This window comes from Diplotaxodon limnothrissa, linkage group LG1 (genome assembly GCF_057381915.1).
Source record: "Diplotaxodon limnothrissa isolate DT_005_m linkage group LG1, D_limnothrissa_male_GT1.1, whole genome shotgun sequence".
In the NCBI taxonomy this organism is placed as follows: domain Eukaryota; kingdom Metazoa; phylum Chordata; class Actinopteri; order Cichliformes; family Cichlidae; genus Diplotaxodon; species Diplotaxodon limnothrissa.
In genome coordinates, this window is record NC_140596.1 from 12,119,038 (window position 1) to 12,136,895 (window position 17,858).

Genomic DNA, 17,858 nt, shown 5'->3' on the forward strand with positions numbered 1-17,858 from the left:
CTGGCCTTTTTAAATACTTCTTTGATCAAATGACTCCTAATTAATACTACTACTACTACTACTACTACTACTACTACTACTACTACTACTAATGATAATAATAATAATAATAATAATAATAATAATAATAATAATAATAATAATAATAATAGAAGCAAAAAAGCAATTGTGGCGGTAACTGACTGCTACACAGTCTTATTGATTGCTGTATATAATGAACCACAAAACAGCATAGCTCACCCTGGTAAAAAAAAAATGACAGTAATAAAATAAGCATTTGAAATAACTGAAATAGTAGTTTCCAAATCTTTTACTTGGTCATATAAATGCATTTTCATAAAGACCAAAATACATATTTATCACACAATAATTACTTGTAATGGTGCATACATCATCTTGGCATATGAATAGTTTACAACCACATTAGCTACTCTGGACCACAGAGTAGCTAATGAACCTTGTGATGATATCAGTATACATTTCTTTGAAAAACACTGAAGGAAGTGTATTTTTTTCCCTAAAGTAAAAAATACACTTATCTTATGTTCACACAGACTGGATATGGGTACCTATAATGGACATGCAACAGCGGTAAATTGAGCAGTATTTTTTTCTTAATAAATAATAAACAGGTTGTCATCATGAGGCAGGCTGCATAAATAAGCCTGTAGCTCATAGACAGAAAAGAGAAAGCCCCCATTGTTTTATTTTGACTTTTGCTCTAATACACATTTAGGATGATATATTTAGTATATTTGTCAGGCAACATTAATATACTGGTAGAAAGCAAATTAAAAAGAAATCCTAAATATACCATACATAAAGTATAAGCATATATATAGAACCTTATTTTAATGGTGACTACAATACTAATGTTAATATTACAAAAAAAACCCACCAAACAAACAGCATTGAGGTAGTTTGATTAAAAAAAATGCCAACCTGGAGGCAGTGTGCGTGGACTACCTATTAAAAACAAAAAAGGTTTTCCAATAATGTAAAAAGAGCAGTTAACAAGATGAACATATTGTGGAGTTCAGCGCAGTTGCTCAGCTCCTCACCAACCAATTACAACACTGTCTGTAGTAGAAAAACCTAATTTGCTTTCGCAGAAACACAGCAAAGGCAGCCTACCTCTACTGCCAAGATAAACTACTGAAACCTCTTGTTGTTGACTTAAGCCAGACAAATTTACTGTCCTAATTGGTCTCAGTGGGCAACGCATCAAAAGTGTAAATAATTTCATCAGCAGCTGGCCTGCTCTGTCTTTTGGTATCCTGGCTTTTATTTCATAGTGAAAACTAACTTGTGCCTGCTGGAACGACATTCTGTAATAATTCCCAGAGCACACAATTTTCGCATCAGATAAAACTACTTAATGAGAGGATGACGTTCAATCACAGAGTAACTAGTCTCAGTCTGAGTGCGTGACCAGCTGTGTCTGTTGGGTAACAAGTTGCAGATGATGTTTCAGTTGTTGCTGCTGCATGTTCTTTTGGTTTTGTGGTTTAAGGGAATCAGGTTAAACTTAAGGAAAAAGAAAAAGCAAAAACATAGGTTAAAGCAAAGGGGATCATCCCTTCCACCAGGTAAGACTTATGAATGTTGAATTATGCAACAAACAGGTGTATTGTATAATCATGTTTTGCTAAGCACACACACACTGCTTTCATTTGATAAGAGGTCCACATTCAGCACACATACACAGTGTCACTGATGGAGGCACATATCCAAAACTCTTAATTAGCAAGAAGCTGGTAGTTTGTGTTCATCATTTCAGAGCAGCTGGGAAGGAAAAGGGAAAAGCAGGGAAATTGCAGCTTGACCACAATCACAGAGGACACAGCGGTGCTATTAGTTTTCCAGTGCAATCACATAATCCGATGGCCCAGACATTTGCTTTAATCAGACACCTGGGAAATACATCCATCCCATTTCATTTCATCAGCTCAAATCAATCTCCCATCAGTATTAAATGAATACACTGAGAGCAGAAATCTGGCTGGGCAAGATATTATTACCAAAGGGAAGTCCTTCATTACAGCCTTTTATGATTGCTTGTCTTTCCTCTATAGAAAGAATCCTTTGTATATATATTGTAGATCCTGTTTGAGAGTCAACTATATCTTTGAAAGCACACATTATGGAATAAGCTGAACCCACAATGAATCACGGTGGTATTTCTTTTTCATTCAAGCAAGCAATTTAGCAGTTTATGTCACATCAAATGTTACATGTGGCGCTATGGATTTTTACAGTGTAATTAGCAGCTATAGCGTGAACTCGGACTGCTGTATAGCCACATGTAACAGGTAAAGCATGTGCTTTTTATTTATGTTTTTCCTTCAGCGCTTCTCTGTATGGTAGTGTATGTGCGGATGCTGCTGGTGTCAGTGATGCTGAGCGCGCTGCACGAGGCGAGTCTTTGTCTGCTCCGGGAAGGCTGGGCTCCAGCTGGCTCCTGCTATGTGTTTGCATGCAGAAGTCAGTGGTTCCCCCAGTACCCGGAGCAGGAGGCGAGCTGTTTGATTGATTGGGATGCACACCACCAACGCCCCCTCCTCCTCCTCACCTCCTCCTCCTGGCTGCACTTGCTTTGGGTGCACATTTGTCTCTCCAGCTCTCCATTTTTTCTTTACACTGACCAGCTTTATCACACACGGGCGTTCATTCAGTAGGTAACAAAGGTGCACGCGCACACACACACACACACACACACACACACACACACACACACACACACACACACACACACACACACACACACACAAGAAATGGAGAAAAATAATTAAAAACGAAGAAATACTGCGTGCATGAATGACTGAGTGTAGATGTTGCATGATTAAGGTTACCGTTTGATGTGTATTTTGATGTATGAGCGCACATAAACATCCCAAGTGGCTCCGACATCGGGTTCATTCAGGGCAACGCATTAGCAGTCATTACAGATAACCACTTAGCCAGACCATTCTCCACACTTGGTGTTTCTCTTGCAGAGACTGTGGCATAACTCTAACGAATTCATCATTTTAGACAGAAAGAGAGAGAGAGAGAGAGAGAGAGAGAGAGAGAGAGAGAGAGAGAGAGAACGCCTGGAATAAACATGTATTTCGAAAGATTTGATGTTTCAGGTGCTTTTCACAACGCATTCGCTCCGGACCAATAAAGTCTTAGTGGAAAGCATGGGGCTGAAAAAAGGACGAAGTAAGGGTGTGTTAAAATCACCGACAGCTTTTCAGGACTCCAGCGACGACCAGCCAGCCAGTGTCTGGTGAACGTGTGTGTGCGTGAAAGTGCGCGCACGTGTGTGTGTGTGTGCTGTGTTAGGACCCGCAGCCAACACACACTTAACATTCGTTCGCAACATGGCGTTGAAGCGCCGAGAGACACGACGGCTCTCCCCCGACTAATGCAACCTTATTGTTAGGAAAACCAGGGAGACTGTTAACCAAAGAACCCTAAACATTCTCAGAGACTCCTTTACGCACCGGCGGAGACAATAGCGGATTCCAGCATATGAATGTCGCTATAACGGTATAGCTGTTGTATAGACTCAAGCTGCTACCCCACTGGTGGAAATCAAAGGCTGTACATGGCGGTGGAGAGTACAATTTGGCTGTTCTGTCTTCTTTCGCTGTTTTGTGGTCCATCCAAGCAAGGTAAAGCGCTCACTTAAATCTTCTTCTTCTTTTTTTCTTTTTTTCTTGTATGGTGCATGTGTGAGCCAGCGGACCTCTCGTATTACTCTGAAGTGCAGTTACTCAGAACATAAGTAGACTGCGATAACAGATATGATCTACTGGGTGAATCTGCACCTTGCACAGTTTGTGCAATATCCCCTCCGTATTCAGTGTTCACCTCATTTTGGCCTCTCTAATCCCCACGATGTAGGGGTGTTTTGTTAGGGTACTTCATTGGTATCTCTCTCAGGACGCGCTGGAAAGCTTTGGCGATGGGAAGTTGCAGCACATTGCCCAAGGAGTAGCCACAGTGTTGTTGAATGTTGCCACAGGGCGGCCAGGGGCTTTGAAGCGACCGTGGGAAGTTTGGGATCCAAACCAGGGAATCGGACTCACAATAACAACATGTGTGATGGGCTTGTGCGTTCAGAAATAGAATTATGTCCTGCAGCACACCACTATTTCATGTTCTGCTGCTGGGGGGGGGGTAACTTTTTCTGTTACGGTGCACTGATGTGCGCAAGGGACGTTATGGTTTTCCCCTCTGCATGGCTCAGAAAAGTTGAGGGAGAGGTTTTTGAAGACAGTGTAACATCATCAAAAGTATTCTACATATTTATAGATTGCCGTATGATGTATAGAAATCTAAAGATGGATGCATCATAATGAATATGATAGCTGTACAGCAAAAAGTTTATTTCCTAATAACTGCTGTGGCTGGTTGAAGAGGAAAATGCTAACAGTGGTGGCGATGAGCCGGTGAGAGACTGTCTGGTCACCGGATTTACATGACAAAAGACCAGCGCAGAACACGAGTGGCTCTTATAAAGTAAAATGCTTACCAGTGGTCAGGAAACAAAAAAGATAGAACATTTGATTTCCTTAAAACCTTTTATTCCAAAGCCCAACTTTCTGATTTTTGTCTAATGACTGTCTAACATGTCAGAACATTTCTGTATGAAATCACTGAGGCAACATTCAGCTCAAGAAGAGCATCATATCAGAATTTCATAATCTGTTTCCATCTTGTTCATCAGAGAGTTTGGATTATAAGATAAACACATGGACTGAAACTGAAATTCTTGCAGAGGATTGGAAATCAGTGGGTACTGTAACTCCTAGTCAGACATGAGAAAGTATGTAACTCCTGCCATGTATGTATGTGCGTGGCAGTGTGGACAGATTAAACATTTTGGGAGCAGGTTAGAGTGGCATGTGAAAGTTTTTTTTTTACAATTAGTCAAATCTATAAAAATGCCAAAGACAACACAGATTGATAGGCAGAAAATTGTATTTTTGCAACAGCAAAGTGATTCTGAAAGTGTTATTTGCCACAAAATAGGCATGTCTCAGCATATTGTGGATGCTGTGAAAGAGAAAAAAAGGAGAAGAGGCTGAAGCATCCCAAATTACAGAAGAACTCATATGAAAATTGTTGGTAACAGGTGTTAGGGAGGAAAAACTTTGGTTCGAGTCATCATCATGAATATGTACAGAAGAGGTCAGGAGAGAGGTGTAGCAGTAAGTGTCTACAATCATCACTGTGCAAAACACAGTGGAGGCTCTGTTATGCTTTGAGGCTGCATTCAGTCTCCATGTTGGGGTATTTTGATCCACCATAAAGTTCCATCTGGAAAGTGGCACTAATACACAAGCTATTAATATCACCGTAAACTTACATGAAAACTATGCCTCTTTCTTTACTTTAGTCTCAGCTTGTGTAGTTTATCCTTTGGTGGGAGTTGCAGAAAGGTTTCCTGTTGCTGCTGTGGTATGTTATGGCCTGCAGTGATTGCTACCAACAGTGATGAGAAATAAGGCAGTTTGGTGCTTGGTGGATTGGTGTGGCAGTGAAAAGTCAAGTGTAATGGAATGCATGTATATGAGAACCATGCTTGTATCCAGGCAGACATCACTTACCTCTGAGATACTGTAGTTTCAACACACAAGCTCCATTACTCATTCTTCAATTATGTACACGATGGCCTTAAGAAGCAGGCCACTTAGAGGTGTGCCTCCTTGACTTCCATCTGATATAGCAGTAAGAGGTCAGAGGGTACAAATGCTATAGAGCTAGATTACCAAGCCTCGAAGATTCCAGAATATACAGAATAAGGAATAACTTCTGTTGAGATCTTCTTGACAAGAGAGTGAGTGCCACACTTGTGGGCAGTCACAGTGAGATGATGAAATCTTTTGCAAGTAAATACTGATTGGTGTGGAGGTTATGTATGATAAGAGTTGGGAAAAGGTTGATTTATTTGTACAGTGATATCAGCAAAGTTATGAGTTTGGACATTTTGGGATTAGGCAGTTCAAACATTTCAATAAAATCATACATTTGTAAGTTTTTTGCATCAATTGCATCAACAAAAACCTCACATTTAAAGATCCATTGTGATATTTAACATTTGTCATCAAATCCTACAATTGTAATTATTAGCACTGCTGATAGCAACATGCTTTAAAACAGCGGTCCCCAACCCCCGGGCCTCGGACCGGTACTGGTCCGTGACTCGTTTGGTACCGGGCCGCGAGAGTTGAGGTTCAGGTGCGAAATGTATGGTTTTCAGGGTTTTTATCGGTTTTCAGCGTTATTTTGTTATCGTTTTTATTGTTTACTCGGTTTTCCTCGGTCTTTTCACATGTGTTATGAATAAATTTTCTTTTTTTCGGTACAGGTATTAGTTTTATTTTGTTGTATTTATCCGCGACACCTTAAAGGCCGGTCCATGAAAATATTGTCGGGCATAAACCGGTCCGTAGCGCAAAAAAGGTTGGGGACCGCTGCTTTAAAAGGTTTCTTATTATGTGTTATTACCAAATAATTATACTTTTTGTCATCAAGATAAGTAAACAACTCCGTCATTTTCCCCTCTGTGTGAATTTTGCTATGTTTAGGAAGTACATTACTGTATACATTACTGTTGTGGATGATGGTGTTTATGGGACCTGAGGTTGTTCCTGAATAGAGGTTAGTGTTAATTCTGGGCCATGGATAGAATGACAGAAGCTAAAGGGGTATGCTTGAGGGCAAGGGCCATGTCTGCATGTACAAATTAATTGTTTTGTACTTTCTAAAGATCAAAGGCAAATCTGTCAGCTTCACTTAACACATCAGAAGCAAATGAATGAAGCCAGATTGCCCATGTGTCTGTGTGTTCACAGTCATAGAATACTGCACAGTTATTAATAGACACAATTAAACAACATCCACAGTCCTGAAAGACTTTATGAGCAAATGAATCTGACTATTGTAATGCATTTACCCTTTTTTATAAGCACTTGATGAATATAAACACAGTGAAAAGGGCATAATGAAGCCTAGGCACTGACTAAGAATGACATTTGAGTTAATTTACCATTTTACAGGTCCTATTAAATGGAAATCTTTGCACTAGGAAGTTTTGTAATGCTTCTCCACTTTGTCATATGTAGTTAGACATCCTACATCAGTCCCCTGCACTTGTTACAGAGTAGCATAAGCCTTGATTAGGCAGGAAAGTTGTTTTTTTTTTTTACATGTTCTCTTCTTATATCAATCACCATTATTCTTTAAACTGCTTGTCCTGATTTTTATGGGTGAAAGCCAGTGTGCCTGCAGGACAGAAGTCAGCACATACCAAGCAAATGTGTAAACACAGAGGTAGACACAGTACATTCACAGTACAAACTGTATCACTGATTTGGATACATTGACCAGAAATGTTCTAAAATTTTGCTGAAGTATGCTAGAGAATTGTTTCCTAACTGCTGGACCCAAAGTAGATTGTGAGTGGCTCATGAGTTTTGGTTCAAATGAGTTCCAAGATTTAAAAAAGTTGTAGGGCTTTTATTTTGAAGCACTGTTTTGTGTATATCTAGAAGACTTAAGGCTAATCAAAACAAGGTGTATTTACATCATGTACTGTATCATACCCATTAAACTACCCAGTCAGATTAATTTAATGATTTAATTCATTTGACACAATTTATGGAGCAACTTTATCATTTGAAGTTGCATCATCTGGTGAATGTAAGCCCAACTTTTAGTCTCTTTTAGTTTAGTTTTTAGTTTCCACTCACTCAAGAAGAAAATGTTCCTCTTTGTTCACCAAACCACGTGTCTGCTGTTTGGTGCTGACAAGGTTTTTAGTGCTTTCTTGTCAAATCCAAGGATGTGCTTCAGCTGAAAACAATTCTGTGAGAGCAGTAGAAACAAAGTTAAGCAATAGAAATGTTGACTCGACAGCTAAACAATAAAGTTAAACTTGCTGTAAAGCCTGTAAATTGAAGCCTAGGGGAGCTGTAGTTTTAGCTGTTAATTCCTACTGACTGCATAGCTCCTATGACAGCTCGGCACCCTATAATGTCAATTAATACATTTAAAAAAATGATTGGTTAGAGTAATTTTTTTCAACAAACAAGTTGGCCAAGCTATAGTTGTTGGGCAAACGGTCCCACATTTAACTCTATATTACTTTGGTATACAGAGAAGTTTGTGGTTAACTCAATGAATGTTAGGTGCCCCCAGGTCCTGTGGCTGCAGAACAAGCTCAAATGATCACCGGCACCATGCTTGACAGATGGTATGAGGTGTTTGTGTTGATAAACTGTGCTTGGTTTTTATCACACATAGCATTTTGATTATGGTGAAACTTTGGTCTCCACTTTGGTTTCATCTGTCTAAAGAACACATTTCCAGAAGTCTTGTGGTTTGTTCAGATGCAGCTTTTCAGACCTAAGCTGTGCTTTTCTTATTTTTAGAGGCAAATATTGAAAGCAAGTCATACTTGTTCAGTGTTTTTCTAATTATACCATCATGAAAGTTAACATTTAACCTGATGAGGCTTGTATAGACTCTTTGTTTTATTTTAAAACAACCTGATTTTTTATTACAAATAAGTTCAATCAAAGAAGATAAAAGAGCCTAGGTTATTTATGACTGACTAAGAAATATGAACCCTGAGGTTACGGAACCACTGACCTAAAGTTTACAGTGAAAAGCTGCAGGCTTCTCCACTTATTAGACTTTGCCAAAACTGGCAGTAATTAATGTGTGTGGTTATTTTATAGTTACCACAGCTTTCTCATCCCTGTATTAACCTAATGTTACCTTATATAGAAAGCTACAGTAGTAATGTTGACCTTACTAGTGCTCATAAAGGAGCCCCCAAAACAACCGTGTAAGGAGTCGTGTAAGAAAAACTGTACAAATAAGCAAACATCTCTGATATGCTCTTGGCATACCTTTGAAGGCTCCAAGCCAGCCCACCAGCACTTCCTCATTGTAGATGTCTTATTTTTGGCTTAGTTCAAAAATCTCTGTAGACTACCTGAATGAGCAATCTTTAGAAGAACCTCGTATGCTGAAACAGAGGATGGATTTATTTCTCTAGGAATCATTTGAATTGTCAGTTTCACAGTTTCAAACCCCCCCCAAAACAAATAACAGATTTTTTCCACCAATATGCTCAGGTCAGACAGAGTCATCTCAGCAGCTTGTTACAAAGTTAATATTTTCACGATAGAAATTTTACTGCAAAACTCTTATTGCTTAAATGAGTTTGCGGTGCTAAGAATAGTGGTGGGAGGGATTTTTTTTTTAAGTCAACAGTTTATTTCACACACTGCAACAGGGTACTGTGGTGCAAAGTCCATTGTCTAGCTTAAATGTCATGGTGATGTAAAGTTACACAAAGGGGAGAGATTTTCAGCTTGGCACTGACTCACAGTAAGAAGTCTGTTATGAAGTTTGCAGAGTACAGATTGGGGTTTTTTTTTAGATATAAAATTCACATTATAACTCCAATCACAAAGTTCCATTTCCTGCACAGGGAAGTCATCACCGTCACAGATGTTACATCACTGACTGTGATGAAGTTGAATGACATTTTTCATGACAGTCCGGGTATCATGAAACAACACACAAAATTCTTGCCAACTCAGATTAAAAAAAGGAGACAGTTTCATTATTTCTTTAAAAGATTATCCTGAGTTTGCTGTTAGGTTGAGCAGCTCACAAAGATTTGGCTGTCAGACACACACAAACACAGGATCTCTAGGTCTTTCTTCAGTTCTAGGTCATTTTTTATTTATCACTGCACTATTTGTCGCACTTTTGAGTTGAATCTGGAGTTTTTTTGTATCCAACTTCTATCACAACTTTAGCTGAAGTGGATGATTTAACGTACGTACTTCAAAAAAACATAAAACTTTAAGAAACCCATGATTTATTTCCTGCAAGGTTGTTTTATGATGGAGTCGATGCTGACCTGCACTTTTAGGTCTCCTAGGGATGTTCACCTATGCCTCTCCTAAACTCTAGCATCATCTTTAATGTATAGAGTGCATTCACCTCTGTTTTGTTGTAAGGACACCTTAGAGACAGTTGTTAAACCTGCAGTATAATGGCACCTACAAAATATTAAGCACTGGTTTTGGAGATGGATGCAAGCCATCTGGAGAAGGACTTTAGCAATTTGCTGCACTGTTACTGCTATGGGTGGAACAGCTTTAACATTATTATAAATGTCTGTGCATACACAATCTTGTATATACAATCTTTCTTAAAACATCACTGTTGTGCCTTCATGTAATTGCATGAAGTTGCAATTTCTGATTTAATTGTAAATTATGTAAAATAGTACTTTTAAGGACAAATGTTCTGGTTTTCTCTTTCAATATTTCTGTGAATATATGTATGCAGTTCTCTTGAGAGGTACAAATCTAAGCATGTTGGACAGCAGTGCTTGCTGAGACTACCTAATTATACATTAGCGTTAAATTAAGTATCTGCGCGTGTGTGTGTTTGCTAAAGGTACATAAAGTGCACCCGGTGTGTAAGCGTGGGTGTGTCAGCTGCGATTTGTGTGTGCATCCTGATCCCGTCCCCAGAGAGCACATGCTAAATTAGGATGCATATTATTTAAAGATGCCCTGGGCTGGGTTTCAGCTGGGTATATTTGTGTAGTGAATATGTTGATTTTTTTTATTTGTGCTGCCCTGTGTGTGCCTATTCATGCTGCCAGAAAAGCAATCTTAAGCACAGAAATCTTTGCATGAAAGGAGAGGAAGCCTTGAGCTTGATTTTGTCTGCTATGCATTCAAATGATTTGCTCTTTTGGGTTGGGTTGTTATTGTGAGAATGTATTTTGTTTTTGCTTTTGCTCAGTTATGAATAGCGTGACCTCTTAAAACATCTAATAACAAGACCTTGTAAACTAATGAGGTGTTAATTTCACCAAGAATACATATGTGTATTATAAAAGAACAGTTTATAGATCAAATAATATTTGCTTTCTCTATCTTGAGCCTGCAACAGACATCAACGTGTGAGATGAAATTATATGATTTTACTTTAAGTGTCCATAGTTTCTCTGTCTTTTTCCATTTCTGGCTTACGTTACAATATGGTTAAACCTAATTTTAGATAGTAACCATTTAGGTTATAGAATATTTTCTTTCATCATCTGAAGTAGAACATACAGTATTTGTTTTATTATATTTAGTCATGTAAAAAAATTCACAACTTACAGTAAAACATATATTGTGAAGAGCTCAAAGTAATTTTCTCTTATATAAGCTTTTCCAGTGAGTTTTACCTCCGTTACATATGGAAATCAAATCTAAGTAAATCAGGCTCTTTCTGATTTGTTGTCCAGCAACACTACTACCTACGGAGCCCCCCAGGGGACATGGGAGAAAAAAAAATTACGGAGGAAAAAAAAAAAATTAGGGAGAAAAAAAAAAATTAAGACGGACTTTTGCGAGATCTCGCAAAAGTATTGCGAGCGCTCGCAAAAGTATTGCGAGATCTCGCAATAAGTATTGCGAGCGCTCGCAAAAGTATTGCGAGATCTCGCAATAAGTATTGCGAGCGCTCGCAAAAGTATTGCGAGATCTCGCAAAACTCCAACAATGGCGGCAGCTACTTAGTTGTAATATTACTCTTTCTGGGTCACAAAATACACTTTTAAGATATTTTGAGGCGTGAATGTAGTTGTGTAAACGTCAGATACCTGCTCGGTTTACAAGACATCACATATTTGCAAAAGAGCTCCGACGTTTTTGGAGATCTGACACCCACTAGCTCGAAGCTAACGGGCGGTCGAGACCTACTACAGCCGGGAGGAACACCGCTTTCCCGGCACATCGTGCCTCGACCTCCCGGTCGGCTTCGAGCTGGCGGCCACTAGCTCGAAGCTAACGGGAAGTCGAGACCTACTACAGCCGGGAGGAACACTGCTTTCCCGGCACATCGTGCCTCGACCTCCCGGTCGGCTTCGAGCTGGCGGCCTCCGAAGAATGCGGCTAAAACTTTTGCGAGATCTCGCAATACTTTTGCGAGCGCTCGCAATACTTATTGCGAGATCTCGCAATACTTTTGCGAGCGCTCGCAATACTTTTGCGAGATCTCGCAAAAGTCCGTCTTAATTTTTTTTTTTCTCCCTAATTTTTTTATTTTCCTCCCTAATTTTTTTTTTTCTCCCATGTCCCCTGGGGGGCTCCGTAACTACCTGTTATTATAGAGACTTTACTGCAATGCTATATAGAACTGGTAATTTTATCCTGTTAGCTTACTAGGTCACTGAGGTTTACCTCATAGTGTAATTGATATACATAATGGAATACGAGCTACTCAGGTCAAAGTAAGTGACTTAAGGTGTTGTGCAAACTTGAACCTTTAGCCACACTAAATGATGACCACTAGATCGTAGTTCTACTTATCACACTGGCAAGCTTCTTTTTATTCCTGTGCTCATTTTTATGACAGTGTCAGTGGTCGCGTTGTGCTCACTTGATTAACCAACCTGCATTCACATTCCTTCCATTCCTCCCGGCTGTATGCTTGGTCACATGAGAGTGGAGGAGTTACACTAAAGGTGGCCATGTAGGTGGGAAGATGCTGGTTTATCTGTAGAGTTATAGTGATACTGAGTGCCTACCACGGTGGGAAAAGCTCCACTAGAAATTCAAAGCAGGGCTGAACTTTAGTTCCTAGATTACTCAATAATATATTCTGCCATCACACAATAGAGAGCATACATTTAGGAATCTCTTGAACAGTCATTTGTGAATTCATACTGAGTATTCACACCCTTTAGTTCTCATTCAAATGCACTATATTATTTAAAGATCACAGCACATCTCTTCTGTGACGGAGATGTCATTGCTGAGAATCCTGGTGCGAGCGTAATCCGTGACGCTTGCTCAGTGCAGTCTGTCCTTCTTCAGTGCGTGTATCAGGTAGCGCCACATAACAGTCTCATTCATCATCATGACATAGTGTGAGATGCTCAACCCTGATCCTTGTGCATGAGCATTTTAATGTAACATGTGCTTCACTTGAAAAAGAAGCATCAAAGAAAGAGTTAGTTTTTTCGTGGTTGTGTTTTTTTTTAACTACCTTGCAGGTGTATCATCTCCTGTCTGCATTTAGTCTGTTTTCATACCATCACCACGGATGTTACCATGAAGTCCTCTCCTGTAAGTTTACTGTCTGCTGTGTGAATAAATAGATCCCGACTTGGATCTCCCGTGTTACTCCCATGTTGGTTTTATTGCTTGCTTTGTTGACTCATGCAAGAGGGTCTGGCACTTGACATAGCCATGTGGAGGCCCCACGCTGCTGGGAGGCCCCACATGCAAGAAAGCTGCTTTGTGATTGGAGGAAGCCAGAATGGGATGAATGAGCACTGTACATAGAGCAGGAGGCATGAGGGACTGCACCGATACGCCCCCTCTCTCATTCTTTATCCTTTATTCTCTGTTCTGCTCCCATGTTCGTCTCTTTTCCCTTTCAATTGTCGTTACACTGGTTGTGAGAATATGTGCACAGCAAACTATTTTTAAAAAGTATACATGTTAAGCTTCATAGCTCATCACTTTATAAAAATTTCAGTGCTCCTCAGTTACCGCATGAGGTGCAAAGAAGTTGACAAATAGAGAAAGAGGTGTTAACTTAGAAGTTTTGAAACCATTTAGAGTTGAAATGATTAGGTGATTAATTACTTAGCCAAATGATGGTTTTGTGATTTTTTTTAAACAAAAATCACAAAATCTCATCAGCTTTTAAGTTTCTGATTATATTTAATGTGGTTTTTTTTTAAATAAAATTGGAGAAAAGCACTAAGAAAGTCTCTATTTTGATTAGGACGTTCTGAAGGACATTGCTTGGTGTTTGTTTTTTAGCACAAACAACTAATCTTATTAACTGAATAGAAACTCATTAGTCATTACATAACATACCAACTTCCAGGTGCTGGTTTAGCTCACTTGGTTTAACAGGTGGCACATATGCAATTAAAGTAATGAAGAAACCTGGGTTTGAATTGGCCCCGAGGCCATTTAACGTGTCTTCCACTTAGATAGTTGGCTCTGAGTTAAATAATTATACAATTCAAACTGAGCAGAAATCCAGAGTTCCCTATGGAGCATCAGAATATACTTTACTGAGTTAGATTTGTGTGTCTGCTTGTCTTAATTCTTTAATTCACTGTATCTGCTTTTCAACAGTGAAGTGACCATGTATCTGTGCCCATGATTGGGTGTGAGAAGAACTTTAGTGTATCGTCTTGGGAGGAAACACAGCTGGAACAGTTAACACTTGACACGGCAGCTGTTCACATTGCTGAATGACTCGTGACCTCACTATGGGTTCAGTGAAATACTGAGCCCTCTATACGTACAATTGCTTACCTAATAAATAGTTTCAATTCGAGAAACGAGCAGATCAGCGGTCTCAACGACAATGGATTGTATACCATGATCCAGATGCAGTCTGTTCTCACAGTACAAACCTAATATAGCCAAAGCAGTTTTTTCGAATTACACTATACCAAAATAAAAGCCTAAATATTTAGACAGCACTAAAGTGCATCTGTCAGTGAGATTTTCTGTTTTTGCTATTACACAAGCATTTCTACTTGCACACTGAAACCTGAGAATGTCTGTCTCCCTGCAGGGTTTATCACTGGCTGCTTCTCCGCTCAGATGATCTCTCAAGCTGCGGCTTCAAAATATTGATTTCTTCATATGCTGGATATTTTTTCGCCAGAAACAAAGCAAGTGGTGGGGGTATTGTTTGTACCTCGTATCTATTGATGGAAGTTAATTGAATTGGCAAAATAAGGTACCACTGAAACTAAACACTAGTATAAAGGAAAACCAGCTTGGTTTGAGGTTTGGGTTCAGCCATCCAGGCTTACCACACAAACACACATACTTAGTTCTACTCACTGAAGCCTGCTCAGTGTTATTGTTATTACACCAGGTTCCCAGTGCACTCAGCCTGTATTTATTATTCAGTGCACAGTAATGTCCTACAAATCATTACCATGTATTGGGTTTCCAACACAAGTACTACCCAGTTGCACATTATATATAAACATCACTAACCAATCGTATCAATTATCTACTGGTTTGGTACAAAGAAAAGTGGCTATCGTTGTTTTTTGTGCTGTGGTTGTCTGTCTTCACAAACGTGTCTTAAATCCTATTTAGCTGCTCTGTGTCACTTTACTCTCAAAGCTAAAATAACGTCTGGTGAAGAAAAGTGGGTAAAACTTCTCTCAACTTCGAGGCAGGCAACTGAAGCAACTACCAATGAGAGCCAAAGACGCCGCTGACTGACATATAAGAGTGTGGCAAGTACTTTAGAGAGTTACCTAGGCAACAGGACTCTGAGATGACAGTGACTGATCTTCAGTGAGAAAGCAGTGAGTGACTTCCTAACATGCGCCTTTATGGGCACTAATTTAGTCCTTCATTTCATTTTGAAATTGTGGGTTTCATATACTCTCATTCTTTGTATCTTATTCTTTATATGCTGGATTTTTTATTGCTTCCCATCATCACAGCTTTGACGTCATGAATTAAATAACACAGTGAAATTATATTTTGTTGACTTGGCTTGCTGTGGGTTTTTTGGTATTGTGAAACTCTCTCTCTCTCTCTCTCTCTCTCTGTGTGTGTGTGTGTGTGTGTGACAGAACACTGAAAGATAATAATTACAGATTATTCAGAGGTTATGTATCATTGCTAGGTTAGGTTGTAGCAGTGATGTAAGAGAGAGACATTGCAGTGAAAGGATTCTGAATCCTGAAACCTTTAAGTGATTTATAAATAAGCATTGCCCTAAAAATGTAAAGAACAAATTTTATTAGTCGTTTTCTGAGTAAAAATAAAAATGTCAAAAAAAAATTTGACCTTGCTGATCTCTTGATCTCAAAGCACATTAAAGGCAGGGATAAAACAACAACAAAATGCCAGTCTTTTAAAAGTGGAAATTAATGGAAATTAAAAATTGTAAGTGCTACAATAACATACAAGGATTTTTTTTTAAATTGTTATTGTTTTTTTTTTTTACAATTTTAGGCGGTCATTTACTATTTTAAATAATTCCAACAGTTTTTTTTTTAAAGAAGACAACAGCTTTTAACCACCAATGGTTTCTTGTGAACCACATGAGCACACAAATGAACATGTCATTATTTTTCTTCTTGAAGTCCTCATAAGTGGTTATCAGAACTTTTAGTGTGGGTTTGTCTTGTACTTCTTTAACGGAGCTCCAAGTGAAAAACTCCACAAATTTATCCTTCAAACACTCCTGAAATTCAAAATATCTTTTAAATTCCTGAAATGTACTGGGGATACTTGAAGGTAGAACCAGTTTGTGAGTGTCGTAATCTCTTAAAATAAACTTTTGCTCTGTTGGGGTATTCACCACAAAAGTGTAAGTGGCATGAGAAGTACAGGCATGAGGAATTTTGCAACTTGAAATATATTCTGCAGCACAGCACAACAACTTTAACCTTGTGTTATCTAAGAGGGGAGGCACATGGGGTGCCTCAAGGTTTCCAGCTTTCTTCCTACTAGAATGTAGACAGCCAGAGCATAAAAATCTGTAAGATCTCTTTGCTCAACGAACTGCAGATTCCATGTTTTCTGCAACTCATAGCTCCTGAGGCTCAAGGTACAGTTTGTTTTGTAGTCTGACAAAAAGGGAGTTTGTCACAAATCAACATTAACTGTCACACTTCTGCAAAAGTCAGGCAATTTTGCTATATAACCACAATCCACTAACATTTCAACTGCATGGTGCCCAAAAAGCACACATTAATAACATGCATAGTGACAGCTGGGAATGTGGTGTTCAACAAGTTCTCCAGTCATACTTTGAAAGTACATTTGAAGAGATTTCTTTCATTTTTGTGACTTTTAAATCATGAATGCCTTTTCTGCAACTTTTCTGGTGTTGGTTAAATTCTTTGTTAATACTAGAAAACCCCCATGCTACATGTGGGAAACAGGGAACATACAACCATAGAAACATTATAGTGTGAGGCTACAATTCATTATGTTGTGACACACCTTGTAATGTGACATTCCACTCTGTGCTCAACTGAAATTTCAAATGAAGAAATATTTATGATTATGGAGTTTGGATAAAATATTTGTATACAGAGTTTAGATGTTGACCATCACAGTGCCATAGGCAATGTTTATACAAAGTTTCATCAAGATGGTGCACTCATCTTGGAGGAGACAGGGAATATACAAATATATATAAGACATTATTAATATTATTATTATCCTCCCACATTGCTTGACACAGAGACATCATTCTTGCACCAAACTGATTAGCTCGGGGGTGGGATGACTTACTTTTTCAGACACATGTAAATTATTTTCAAATTGTTGCCAAAAAAATAAATCCCTCTCCATTCAAGTGGATGAGAGAGCTATTTGTGGACTAATTAATAAACAGAATGGCAGAAGCAGAAAAATTCTAATGGAAAAATTCTCTTTAACCTGTCGGTGAGGTGAAAATTTATACTCTATGACAATAATTTTACCCACAAATCATTGGAAAAAATTGTTTTCTTTCAGACGTGGTTTCTCTGGAAGCCAATAGATGTAAATTTTGGGATATAGAAGATTTGAGTAGGAGGAGGGCAATTTAAGTTTTCCATATACTTACGTAATAATTTGAGCAATAACTTTTGGAGAAAAGAAGAAACAATCTATTTTTTTCATAGCACACCTGAGCACATTTTTTTTTAAATCACAGCTAAATAGAGCAGCTTTAAAGCAGGTGGATACAATAGACAGTTTGGATTTTATAAGGCATTTTGTGAGTGCCAAGCCCATTTTCGAGACAGTCGGTTACAGTGCACACACTGAATGCCATCACCA

At 38.7% G+C, this 17,858-nt stretch overlaps 1 protein-coding gene across 3 annotated transcripts in view; it reads left to right on the forward strand.

The window, feature by feature from the left end:
* Nucleotides 1-3,327: 3,327 nt before the first annotated feature.
* The window catches only part of igdcc4 (immunoglobulin superfamily, DCC subclass, member 4), a 52,762-nt gene continuing 38,231 nt past the window's right edge, over nt 3,328-17,858 (forward strand). For 2 of the 3 annotated variants that reach the window (XM_085365633.1, XM_085365709.1), the window contains exon 1: nt 3,328-3,659. In XM_085365633.1, coding sequence (XP_085221759.1) covers nt 3,593-3,659 — 67 coding nt within the window. In that variant the 5' untranslated portion in view covers nt 3,328-3,592. The remainder of the gene's footprint in view (nt 3,660-17,858) is intronic. The other variant, XM_085365790.1, reaches the window with a different exon arrangement.